This window comes from Scyliorhinus canicula, chromosome 1, assembly GCF_902713615.1.
Source record: "Scyliorhinus canicula chromosome 1, sScyCan1.1, whole genome shotgun sequence".
Lineage (NCBI taxonomy): Eukaryota > Metazoa > Chordata > Chondrichthyes > Carcharhiniformes > Scyliorhinidae > Scyliorhinus > Scyliorhinus canicula.
In genome coordinates, this window is record NC_052146.1 from 74804238 (window position 1) to 74818045 (window position 13808).

Here is a 13808-nt window from a genome sequence, read left to right on the forward strand (position 1 = left end):
AGATTATTATATAGCTCCTGGTTCCAAGTGGCAGTTTCTCCAGTATCTCATTCACCTGGTCAGGGCACCCAGTTATTATTTTTGCAATGAAGTGGCAATTTAGCATGGACAATCCACCTAACCTGAACATCTTTGGGTGTGGGGGTGAAAACCTATACGTGGGTAATGTGCAAACTCCACACGGACAGTGACCTGGGGCCAGGATTGAACCCGGGTCCTCAGTGCCGCATGCAGCAGTGCCAACCACTGCACCACCGTGTCGCCCTTCAGATGTGAATCAAAACCATGCCAGCAGGTTATTTGACTTGGGATTGTTGTAGATGAACCTTATTCTGTACTCGCCCACTGTCCATCTTACTTTCTGTAGGCTTTTAGGTCTGCTAGTGCTCTTTGGATGTGTTTAAACTAATTCTGCAGGGGGAAGGGACAGAAAAACAATCCAGTCCAAAGGAATACAGCAGTAGTAAGTTTCAAGAGAGTGAGACGAGGCTGACTGGCCTCTACTGTAATGCCCGGAGTATTACAGGTAAAATGTTTGCGTTAAGGGTGAGGGTGGAATTATGATATAGTAACCATCACGGAGACGTGGTTAAGGTACGGGCAGGATTGGCAGCTTAACATCCCGGGATACAGAATCTTCAGGAGGGACAGGGGAGGGGCCAAAGGGGCTGGTTCAGCACGGGGCTAAATCGTTGGCTTTGAAAGCAGACCAAGGCAGGCCAGCTGCACGGTTCAATTCCCGTATCAGCCTCCCCGAACAGGTGCCGGAATGTGGCGACTAGGGGCTTTTCACAGTAACTTCATTTGAAGCCTACTTGTGACAATAAGCGATTTTCATTTCATTTTTTCATTTCAAGAGGGGGAGGCATTGCACTATTAGTTAAGGAGTCAATTACTGCAGTAAGGAGAGATGATATCTTGGGGGTGTCATTAAATGAAGCTTTGTGGGTAGAATTTACGAATAAAAAAGGGGCAGCCACATTGCAAGGTGTTTATTATAGACCCCCAGATAGCGGGAAATTGAGGAGCAGATATCTGCACAATTTGCAGAAGTGTGTAAAAATAATAATAGGCAAATAACAATAACAATAGTCCAAAGATGTGCGGGTTAGGTGGATTAGCCATGCTAAATTGCCCGTAGTGTCCTAAAAAGTAAGGTTAAGGGGGGGTTGTTGGGTTACGGGTATAGGGTGGATACGTGGGTTTGCGTAGGGTGATCATTGCTCGGCACAACATCAAGGGCCGAAGGGCCTGTTCTGTGCTGTACTGTTCTATGTTCTATATAGTGGGTGATTTCAACTTTCCCAACATTAACTGGGATAGTCATTGTGTTAAGGGCTTAGATGGAGCAGAGTTTGTAAAATATATACAACAGTACTTTTTAGCTCAATACGTGGATGGTGCCGTGCTGGACCTAATTCTGGGGAATGAAGCCGGACATGGAACATACAGTGCAGAAGGAGACCATTCGGCCCATCGAGTCTGCACCAACCCACTTAAGCCCTCACTTCCACCCTATCCCCGTAACCCAATAACCCCTCCCAACCCTTTTGGACATTAAGGGCAATTTAGGATGGCCAATCCACCAAACCTGCACATCTTTGGACTGTGTGAGCAAACCAGAGCACCCGCAGGAAACCCATGCAGACACACGGAGAACGTGCAGACTCCGCACAGATAGTGACCCAGTGGGGAATCGAACCTGGGACCCTGGCGTTGTGAAGCCACAATGCTATCCACTGTGCTACAGTGCTGCCCTATTTTGCTGATTGATGTGATGGCGGGGGAGCATTTAGTGATAGCATTCACTCGTACAATTTAAGTTTGTTATGGACAAGGAAATAGACAAATTGCAGTGATAGGTCTTGAATTTGCAGAGAGCAGACTTTAGTAAAATAAGGCAGGATCTGGTCAAGGTAGATTGGAACAAGTTACTGGTGGGAAGATCTACAGAAGAGCAGTGGGGGGGGGGTGTTCAAAGAGGAAATGGGGGGGATACAGGCCCAACATGTTCCCTCAAGGGTAACAGGAAGGAGTAATAAGCCCAGGGAACCATGGATGACCAGAGATATTCAGGGTACAATAAGAAGGAAGAGAGAGGCTTTCAATAAGTGCAGGAGGGCAAATCAACAGGGGCATTAGTGGAGGATAGAAAGTGCAGGATGGAGCTTAAGAAATCAATTAGAAGAGCAAAGAGAGAATATGAGAAATCTCTGGCTGGTAAAAGTAGGGAAAATCCCAAGATATTTGATCCGTAGATCAATGGGACGAGGATGACTAAGGAAAAAGTAGGGCCCATTAGGGACCAAGAGGGCAATCTGTGGGTGGAGCCAGAGGACATTGGTAGAGTGTCCCAGGTTCGATTCCCGGCTTGGGTCACTGTCTGTGCGGGAGTCTGCACGTTCTCCCCGTGTCTGCGTGGGTTTCCTCTAGGTGCTCCGGTTTCCTCTCAATCCAAAGACGTACAGGTTAGGTGGAGTGGCCATGCTAAATTGCCTTTAGTGTCCTAAAGAGAATGAGGAGACAGTTATGGAACTCGGGGAGAGACACTGTGAGGTTATTGAGCAAGTTGTGATAGGGAGGGACAAGGTATTGGAGGTGTTGGCAGGCTTAAAAGTGGAGAAATCTCCAGGTCCGGATGAATTGTGTCCCTGTGGGAGGCGAGGGAGGAGATTACAGACAAATGGGATTAGGAGTGGCAGATCAGGTGCCTTTCATGAGGCAGTGACGACACGATTGGCCGAAGGGCCTTTTCTGCACTGTATTTTTTGGTGATTCTGCGATAGTTTCAGCACAAGTGCAAGGTTTGGGGTAACATGGTGTAACCCACTGAACCAAGTCAGTAAGAACAATTATGCTCAGTAAGTAAGTAACATGGGTCAACATGCGGGACATGGTTTAACTTGGATCTTTGAATTACTACATGAAACAGATGACAGAAGACAAGACTAGAGTGTGTATAAATATTGTCCTGCTAACTGGCTAATCGCTCTTTATGTTTTGATATGTTTTTAATTGAACCCAGCTGTATATGCTGTTTATTTCTTTGGGAGCGTTGGTACTTTTTGTATAATAGATCCATTTAGTCATGGCCTAAATTTGTAAATGACCTCCAAAATTAGCAAGCTGAAATCTGGACTGATGATATTCCCTTGTTTTCCGACAACTTTTATATTCCCAGAGTGGTTGCACAGAATGAAAGACGGGAAGAGTGGACTTCACTACTTACAACAATTAAAAAGCTATTCATTCAGTATCCTGTCCTGGTGCGGTTGCAGGAAGCAGGTATTTATTTTTATTTTAAAATTTAGATTACCCAATTCATTTTTCCAATTAAGGGGCAATTTAGCGTGGCCAATCCACCTACCCTGCACATCTTTGGGCTGTTGGGGTGAAACCCACGCAAACACGGGGAGAATGTGAAAACTCCACACGGACAGTGACCCAGAGCCGGGATCGAACCTGGGACCTCGGCGCCGTGAGGCAGCAATGCTAACCACTGCACCACCGTGCTGCTCTGGAAGCAGGTATTTCTGACAGTAACTTTATGAAAGTGTGGACAGATGTTATATTGTAGATTAATAACTGCTGCAAAATGTTCCCAAACACATTTAACATCGGGTCACAGCAACACACAAGGTGGAGGAGACATTCATCCTGGTAGTAAGAAATGGACTGCAATGGTTGGACAGTCACTGAAAGAATGTACTTCATGTTGATTAAAGCATGACTGTTTACTGTGGTGTCTGCATTAAGACATGAAAATTACCTTCAGTGTCCACTCTCTGCTGGAAAATTCATGTGTACTGTTAAACCCCTCGGCTAAGGCGTGGTCAATTCCAGCATCATTCGACCCGGAGTTGCAACACACTTGAAATGAATAGATATTTCTCAGAAAAAAACCCCAAAGCCTTTGACCCTTAGCTGCCCAATAACTGCAATCACCTGGTTTGTAAATTTAAACACAATTAAATTTATTAACGTCAATAACTCTAATTAAATATGCAGCAATTACAACAGGTTAACTGTTATCTAATTCCTACCCCCCCCCCCCCCCCCACTTAAACTCGCCCCACCCTCTATGCATACACACAAAAGACAGACAAACGTAGAGGGGAGAAGAGGGACGTAAAAATAATGAAAGTGAAAAGATAAGAGCCTTTGTTTCAGATGGTTGTTTCGAGCACACCTTTCTTCAATCTAGGCTTTAAATTTGAGGTTTTCACTAGATTCATGCAGATTCTATCTGCATGAATACAGCCATACAGCTCTAGAGAAAGCACGAGGGAGAGAGTATCCAGGACTCCAGCTGTCTTTCCCCTGGCTCTCAGAAAACCATCTTACTTGGGCAGGATCCAATCATCGCCTGTTACTGGGCAGAATACGGCCTTTTGGCCAATTCGTTGGCCACCAGCCAACCAATCGAACCGAGTCCCATTGATCTCTCGGTGCCGAAAAGCCTGAGTTCTGCTGTCCGAAGGCTAGCACGGTGTTCTGTTTTGTAACTTTTGAATTCCTCACTTCCCCTGCTTGACTTAAAGGTATATGTCCATGAAGCATCCATGATCAAAATGATAACAGCAAAAATAAAGAAATAGGAAATAAGGGAATCAACAGGATGAGCCCTTATAGTACTGACACTACGTTGGAACGTCGGAAAGAGGAGCAGGCCATTCTCCATTTTACCGTATGATCCCCATATCCCTTCATATCTTTAGTATCTAGAAATCTATCAATCCCTGTCTTAAGTCTACTGCAGAGAAGGCTCACATAGCTGATTCCTGGGCCGAAGAGATTGTTGTATGAGGAACAGTTGTCAGATTGGGCCTAAATTCATTGATATGTAGAAGAATGTGAGTTGGCATGGTAGCACAGTGGTTAGCACTGTTGCTTCACAGCTGCAGGGTCCCAGGGTCGATTCTCGGCTTAGGTCACTTACAAGAAAGTAAAAGGTATAGGGGGTAGACAAGAATGTAGAGGCTACAATTAAAATGCCATCATATCAAATGGCAGAGCAGGCATGAAGAGTCTTCTCTTACTCCAGATTTGTATGATCGTGTGTTACTTAGAGAGAGCGTGTTTTTACAGCACAGAAAGAGGCCCTTCAGCTCACCATGTCCATGCTGGCCATCAAGCACCTATCTATTCAAATCCCATTTTCCAGCACTTGGTCTGTAGCCTTGTATGCTTTGGCATTTCAAGTGCTCCTCTGAATACTACTTAAATGGTGTGAGGGTTACTGCCTGTACCATCCTTTCAGGCAGTGAGTTCCAGATTCCCACTGCCCTCTGGGTGAAAAATGTTTTCCTTAAATCCCTCTTAAACCCCCTGTCCTCTTAACTTAAATCTACGTCCCCTGGTTACTGACCCCTTCGCTCTGCATCACGAACCAGCCATCTAGCCAACTGATTTATCAGAAATCGGTGCTCTGTCACAATCGCAACTAAAAGTAAAGTTGGGTTTCCACCCAGCCACTGCATGTGCGATAATATTATTAACGCCAATATCAAAGGATCTGGAGTGTACAGCGACCAGTTACTACTGTAGAGTGAATGGTCGCTAATAGAACTGCAACATATTCAAAGCTTTGCATTGTACAAACTGTGCTGCTGCTTTTCTTCCTTCCTTAGATGGGTTTCCACGTGGACAGAATGCTACAGCGGCCCAAGGAAACTATTTGGAGGCCATCAATCTCTCCTTTAATGGTACGTACCCGTGTGCCATTTGATTCATGTTTGGGGGATTGAAGAGTGACGTTGACTAGCTTTGTCCTCGCGACACTGACAGCTCTGGCTCTGATCCTGGAAGACCAGGAAGGTCCAGTTCAAATCTTGGTCTGTGCAACTGGCTGACCACAACTGATTTCAGTGCCCGCGGGCTGACGAGGGGGGAATGAGTCAACCGATCGCTGTCCAGTATCTTCAACTGGATGGAGTAGGAGGGGTAGATTTGGACACGTGTGTAATTCCAACAGTTTCCCCTAGATTCCTGCTGTTAAATAGCTCTCTCAGCTTCCCTCTCGAAGCTCATGTATGTGAGATACAAGAGGGCTGCTGTCACCCACGGAGCTGTACTTCATATGAATTGGAGAGAAAACAATATTCTGTTATTTGCAATCTTTTTTGCGATGATGGCAACCAAGATGAAACAATCTTTTCCTATGAAATTCAAGGTTTAACACTGCCTTAAATTGAGCATGTAGCCAAGAGTTAATCTTGGCTATTATGGGTTCTTTAAATAGGCTTGTTACTCTGGGAACAAGAGTGAAGAGTGGCTTTAATAGAGGCAGTATTGGTCAGAGTAGCATTTCCAATTTCTGAGATGTAATCTACATAGGAACTGAACACATTGGGAAGGGAGATGAGATATCACTTGTAATTGTCTATTCTCCTGTTCTTCCCACAAATTTGAGTGTTCCTGCTGTCATGTGCCATCATTAAGAAGCAGTGTGCAGGGTATTTGGTATTTTCTGAGAAGGTAAAGCAGTTTATACCCTGACACTGTACAGCACAGTTACAGTTAGTAATGTGCTTACTTGGCCTGTGTTTGGAAAAGTCAGGGTTTTGGAATCAGACCGAACTGATTTTTAAGGGAATTGGAGAGCAGGAACGTGGAGTTGAGTTTCAATAGTTGAATGGTGGCGTAAACCTGAGGGGCCATATAGCTGCCTACTTCACCGATTTCTTTTGGGCTTATTTTGTACTATAGATAGAATTAGCTTTCTGGATAAGGGAGAGGTATTCAGCGATGGGAAACTGAATAAATTCCTGGTGCAAATGATCAGGATCCCTGTGGAAACCACGAAAGAGAATTTTCTGGTGAAATAACAGAAACAACCAAAGGACGATACTTCATGTGTCAAGTCTTTTACTGTAACAAATAGATTAAGATCATGGATCGAACACTATTTAATAACCATTTAATTCACCAAACTAAAGAAAAGGTACTTTCATATTTCCTAATTAACACAATCACGATACTTCTTACACCTTTTGGTGTGCACTGCAATTCTGGCAGATGGATAGTATTCCAATCCCGGACCAGACCCCAACAGTGGCTAGGATACTGGATGGAAACCCCAATATTTTATTTTAGTTTTGTAAGACCGGAAAGGATACCCAGCTCTTAGAGTGATTTCATACAAAATAGGGATATGATATACTAAAAGAAACTTGATTACTAACAGAGAATTTAAACATCTTTAACATCACACAAGAAAATGGCTGCCAATTATCCCTTAAAAATGCTAATCAAAGGGGCAGCACAGTGGCACATTGGTTAGCACTGTTGCCTCACGGCACTGAGGTCCCAGGTTTGATCCCAGCTCTGGGTCACTGTCTGTGTGGAGTTTGCACATTGTCCCCATGTTTGTGTGGGTTTCACCCCCACAACCCAAGTATGTGCAGGGTAGGTGGATTGGCCAAGCTAGATTGCCCCTTGGAAAAAATGAATTGGGTACTCTAAATTTTTTTTAAAAAATGCTAATCAATACGGTGACACAATAACCCCCAACTGTTATATTTATTTCCACTGAACCAACAAAACATCTCCGATCCCAATCCACCTTTAAATACAGTTAGCACGCAGGAATACTTGCTGTATAGAAATGTCTTTTGAGGCTGTTTGAAAAGATAGACCTGAACCCTATCAGAACAAAGCAGAATATCTAGGTGTATATCTTCAGAAACTTCTCAACACCTGACTGCTTCAATCCCAAACTCCTCCCATTAACTATATTATCTTACTAAACTGGCCACAATGTCTCCAATTAACTACTTTGCAGAGAACCTTCTTAATATAAACAAAAATCCATTTGCCCAAACTTTTACAGTGCTTTAATTGCACCCCAGGGTTCCAAAAAGCCCAGCTGTCTTGCAAACCAAGATCTCTTTAAAAAAAACTACTGCATCAGTCATACACACACTAACCCAGGGTTTTAATCCCTACTGTACCAAATGCATATAATACAATATCTCTGAAATTCCTACATTCATCACAATGGCAATACAAGATTAGGTCCCAAGTTTCCAGCAGGTTCACCACTCCTTGCTACACCCAGTTAAATCTTCAATGTTCTTCAAAAATAGTTTGACTCCATCTGAGTATTCCAGAGTCAACTTCACCAGCGCGTCCTACCTCAATTACATCTTGTCCCTTAAATCTCCTTAAATTCTGTCATTCCCTAGCCCTTCCTTTCAATCAGAAAACCAACTTTTCCTCGCATTCTGCTTAGTTTAACACAAAATGTAGTTCAACATTCTCTTCACAGCACTAGCTGCTTGTGTTTTTCTCTCTCCCTCTGTTTCTGTATCCAACAACAGTTGCCCCTATTTAATTGTTAAAGTGTAAACTGTTATTTAATTTTCAATAGCTTTCTGTTTGGGTTTCTTTCCCAATGACAACCAGATCATAAGAACCTGTGACCGAGCAGAGGTTTAGTGTGACCACCATCTCTCCAATCCAGAAAATTGTGTTTTACTTAGGAACACGGGACTTCGGAGCAGGAGTAGGCCATTCAGTCTTTTGAGTCCACTGCACTATTTGTTAAGGTCATGGCTGATCTGGTTGTGCCCTCATAACCTTTGATCCCCACGTCTATCAAAAATTTATCTAACTCCGCATTGAATAAATTCAATGACATCTACTGCTTTCTAGGGAAAAGAATTCCAAAGACTAATGATCCTCAGAGAAAAGATTTCTCTTCATCTCCATCGTAAAAGGGAGACCTCTTATTCTTAAACTCTGTCCCCTAGTTCTAGTCTCCGTCACACAAGGAAACGTCCTGTTGACTTCCGGTGGCTGTGATGGATCAGTAAGCCACACATTTGGAAGCTCCCGTTTTAAAGAGATTTTTCGGCTCTTTTGAGAGCCCAAAACGGAAATTTTTCGACGTCTCCCGGTGGGGGAAGGTGTGCTGAACGACTTTCCCTGCAGTTCATGACTCGAACTCTGAGTGGAAAGGGGGAAAAAACAGCAGCAGCTCCTCAGAAAAAACGGGGGAAGGGATCCAAGATGGCCACCGGAGGAGCCCCAGAGGATTGGAGGCTGTGGGCCCAGGAGCAACAAACTGATCTCCTGCGCTGCTTTAAAGAATTCAAGGATGAAGTACTGAGCTCTCTGCAGGAAACGAACAGAAGGCTGTCAGAGATTCAGTCCACCCAGGGTGCTGCCATCAAGAAGTTGCAGACACAGGCCATTGAACGAGAGGAGGAGGCCGTGGTCCTCGTGAGTAAGGTGGAGGGGCACGAAGCACTCCACAAGAAGTGGCAGGAACGCTTCGAGGAGCTGGATCACCGCATGAGGCGGAAAAACCTGCGGATCTTGGGCCTTGCAGAGGGGCTGGAGGGATCGGACCTGACAGCCTATGTGGCTGTAATGCTGAATTCGCTAGTGGGGGCCGGATCTCTCCATCTGCCCTTGGAGCTGGAGGGAGCGCACAGGGTGCTGGCCAGGAGGCCCAAGGAAGATGAACCCCCGCGTGCGGTGCTGGTGAGGTTCCACCGGTTCAGTGATCGGGAGTGCGTGCTGCGCTGGGCCAAGAAGGTGAAGAGCAGCAATTGGGAGAATGGGGTAGTGCGGATCTACCAGGACTGGAGTGCGGAGGTGGCTAAGCGGCGGTCCGGATTTAATCGGACGAAAGAGGTGCTTTATAGAAAAAAGATAAAGTTCGGAATGTTGCCGCCCGCGCGCCTGTGGGTAACTTATTTGGATCGGCGCCATTATTTCGATTCCCCGGAGGAGGCGTGGGCCTTCGTGCGGACGGAGAAACTGGACTTGAACTAGGGGTTGGGGGTTGCGAGGTCGGCTGTAAGATATTAGTGCTGGATTCTGCTGTTGCTGTGTTCTCTTTTTCTTCTGTTGTTTTCTTCTTGTTTTAGTACTTTTGCAATTTTGATATGGTTATTTACGGAGGGGTTGTTCTGCTATGTTTTTGTTTTTGTGCTGTGGGACATTGGGCTGTGTATCTTGAGGAGAGGGTCGGGGGGGTATGTTGTATTCTATGCCGGAGTGGGGGTATGGAGTGGGGCTGATATCTGGGAGCTGCGTCAGAAGGGTGTGGTGGGGCAGTGCGAAAGCGCGGGCTTTCCTCTGGTTTCCCGCGTTGCGGGGCTGGGGGGCGGAGACGGTGACGGGGAGGCGGGGCTTTAACTGGTTCTTCCCCGCGCTGGAGCGGTGCCAGGAGGAGGAATAGATTGGGGGATGATCCCACTTCGGGAGGGGTCGGGCTATTGGCGGGAGTTTCCGGGGTCAGCAGAAGTTAGCTGACCCACGGAAGTACAATGGAGGACGGTTCGCGGCTGGGAGGGTTCCTAGCCTGGGGGGGAAGGGAGGGGGGGAAAGGGGAATACCGGGTTGCTGCTGGTAGGGTCAAGAAGGAGCTGGTGGGGGCTGGGGGGACAGAGGTGAGGGGTTGTCGCTATGGGGACGGGGTCGAGCAGGGGGTGCTGGCCTGGGGCGGGCAGTCGACGGGCTATGGCTAGTCGACGGGGGAGGGGGGCGGGACGCCCTCTGATCCGGTTGGTCACCTGGAATGTGAGATGGTTGAATGGGCCGGTGAAGCGGTCGAGGGTACTGGCTCACCTGAAGGGGCTAAAGGCGGATGTGGCAATGCTTCAGGAGACCCACCTGAGGGTGGCGGACCAGGTCCGCCTGAGGAAGGGATGGGTGGGGCAGGTTTTCCACTCGGGGTTGGATGTGAGAAACCGGGGAGTGGCGATTCTGGTGGGGAAAAATGTGTCGTTTGAGGCATCGGAGGTGGTGGCGGATAAGGGGGGTAGGTATGTGATGGTTAGGGGCAGGCTACAAGGAGAGAAGGTGGTACTGGCTAGTGTGTATGCCCCAAATTGGGACGATGCGGGCTTTATGAGGCGTATGTTGGGACGGATCCCGGATCTGGAGGCGGGAGGTCTGATCATAGGGGGAGACTTTAATACGGTGTTGGATCCTTCACTGGATCGGTCCAGCTCTAGGACGGGTAGGAGGCCGGCGGCGGCCAAGGTACTGAGAGGGTTTATGGATCAGATGGGTGGGGTGGATCCATGGAGGTTTGTGAGGCCGAGGGCACGCGAGTACTCTTTCTTCTCCCACGTACATAGGGTCTACTCTCGGATAGATTTCTTCGTGGTGAGTAGGGGACTGATTCCGAGAGTGGAGGAGGCCGCGTATTCGGCCATTGCAATCTCCGACCACGCTCCGCATTGGATAGAGTTGGAGATGGGAGAGGTGCGAGACCAACGTCCATTGTGGGGGTTCGATGTGGGGTTGTTGGCGGAGGAGGAGGTGTGTAGGAGGGTCCGGGCAAGTATTGAGGGGTACCTTGAGGTGAATGATACGGGGGAGGTTCAGGTGGGGATGGTCTGGGAAGCCCTGAAGGCAGTAATTTGTGGGGAGCTGATATCCATCCGGGCACACAGGGAGAGGAGCGAGAGGAGTGAGAGGGATAGACTGGTGGGAAAGATGCTGGAGGTGGACAGGAGGTATGCAGAGGCACCAGAGGAGGGACTGTTGGGGGAGAGGCGCAGCCTGCAGGCTAAATTTGATTTGCTGACCACTAGAAAGGCGGAGGCACAGTGGAGGAAGGCACAAGGGGCAGTGTACGAACATGGTGAAAAGGCGAGTAGGATGCTGGCTCATCAGCTGCGTAAGCGGGATGCGGCTAAGGAGATTGCTGGAGTGAGAGATAAGAGTGGGAATGTGGTGCGGAAGGGGGTAGAGGTGAATGAGGTCTTCAAGGATTTTTACGGGGAACTGTACCGGTCGGAGCCAACGGGGGAGAGGAGGGGAATGGAGAGGTTTCTGGACGGGCTTTCTTTCCCGAAGGTGCAGGAGGAGAAGGTGGAGGGGTTGGGTGCGCCGATTGAGCTGGAGGAGCTAGTTAAGGGGATCGGGCAGATGCAGTCAGGGAAGGCACCGGGGCCGGATGGGTTCCCGGTAGAATTTTATAAAAAGTTTGTGGATCTAGTGGGCCCCTTGCTGGTGCGAACACTCAATGAAGCGTGGGAGGGGGGGACTTTGCCCCCGACGATGTCACGGGCGCTGATCTCGTTAATTTTAAAGAAGGACAAGGACCCCCAGCAGTGTGGTTCATGCAGGCCCATATCTCTCCTCAACGTGGACGCTAAGGTGCTGGCAAAAATCCTGGCCACCAGGATAGAGGACTGTGTGCCAGGGGTTGTGCACGAGGACCAGACAGGTTTTGTGAAGGGAAGGCAGCTGAACACGAATGTGCGGAGATTGCTGAATGTCATTATGATGCCGGCGATTGAGGGGGAGGCAGAGATAGTGGTGGCACTGGATGCGGAGAAGGCCTTCGATAGAGTGGAGTGGGGGTACCTATGGGAGGTGTTGGGGAGGTTTGGATTTGGTGAAGGGTTTATTAGATGGGTGAGGCTGCTATATGAGGCCCCGATGGCGTGCGTGGCCACGAATAGGAGGAGGTCGGAGTACTTCCGGCTTTACCGAGGGACCAGGCAGGGTTGCCCCCTGTCCCCCTTGTTGTTTGCACTGGCAATCGAGCCGCTGGCGATGGCATTGAGAGATTCAGAGAGGTGGAGAGGCTTGGTGCGAGGTGGAGAGGAACATAGGGTGTCGTTGTATGCCGACGACCTGTTACTGTATGTGGCGGACCCGGTGGGAGGGATGCCGGGAGTGATGGAGTTACTAGCCGAGTTTGGGACCTTCTCAGGTTATAAATTAAACTTAGGCAAGAGCGAGGTGTTTGTGGTGCACCCTGGAGACCAGGAGGAAGGAATTGGTAGGCTCCCGCTTAGGCGGGCAGGGGAGAGCTTTAGGTACCTGGGGGTGCAAGTGGCCAGGGACTGGGGGACTCTCCACAAGCATAACTTTACCAGGCTGGTAGATCAGATGGAGGAGGAGTTCAGGAGGTGGGACATGCTGCCATTGTCGTTGGCGGGGAGGGTGCAGTCCGTCAAAATGACAGTGCTTCCGAGGTTCTTGTTCCTTTATCCCCAGGGCCTTCATTAGGAGAGTGACTAGCAGTATTCTGAGTTTTGTGTGGGCACATGGGACTCCGAGAGTGAGGAGGGTGTTCCTGGAGCGAGGAAGGGATGGAGGTGGGCTGGCACTGCCCAACCTTCTGGGGTACTATTGGGCAGCCAATGTGTCAATGGTGCGTAAATGGGTGATGGAGGGGGGAGGGGCGGCGTGGAAAAGAATGGAGATGGCGTCATGTAGAGGTACGAGCCTGGGTGCCATGGTAACGGCACCGTTGCCGCTCTCCCCTAAGAGGTTTACCACGAGCCCGGTGGTGGCGGCGACCCTAAGAATCTGGGAACAATGGAGACGGCATCGGGGGGAAACAGGGGGCTCGATGGAGGCTCCACTGGGTGGCAACCATCGGTTCATCCCGGGGAACACGGATGGGAGATTCAGGGGGTGGCAAAGGGCGGGCATCAGCAAATTGAGGGACCTGTTTATTGGCGGGAGGTTTGCGGGCCTGGGGGAACTGGAAGATAAATTTAGCCTTCCCCAGGGGAACATGTTCAGATACCTGCAGGTAAAGGCGTTTGCTAGGCGACAGGTAGAGGGATTCCCTTTGCTGCCCTCGCAGGGGACGATGGACAGAGTGCTTTCGGGGGTGTGGGTAGGAGAGGGGAAGGTGTCTGACATCTATAAGGTAATGCAGGAGGTGGAGGAGTCGTCAGTGGAGGAGCTGAAGGCTAAATGGGAGGAGGAACTCGGGGAGCAGATAGAGGACGGGACTTGGGCGGATGCCTTGGAGAGAGTCAACTCTTCCTCCTCATGTGCGAGGCTTAGTCTCATCCAATTTAAGGTGCTGCACCGGGCCC

At 48.6% G+C, this 13808-nt stretch overlaps 1 protein-coding gene across 3 annotated transcripts in view; it reads left to right on the forward strand.

Moving 5' to 3' along the window:
- depdc5 (DEP domain containing 5, GATOR1 subcomplex subunit) overlaps positions 1-13808 on the forward strand; it is a 253508-nt gene that overhangs the window by 44061 nt on the left and 195639 nt on the right. For all 3 annotated transcript variants that reach the window (XM_038793299.1, XM_038793316.1, XM_038793307.1), the window contains exons 12-13: positions 3182-3285; positions 5631-5705. In XM_038793299.1, coding sequence (XP_038649227.1) covers positions 3182-3285; positions 5631-5705 — 179 coding nt within the window. The remainder of the gene's footprint in view (positions 1-3181; positions 3286-5630; positions 5706-13808) is intronic.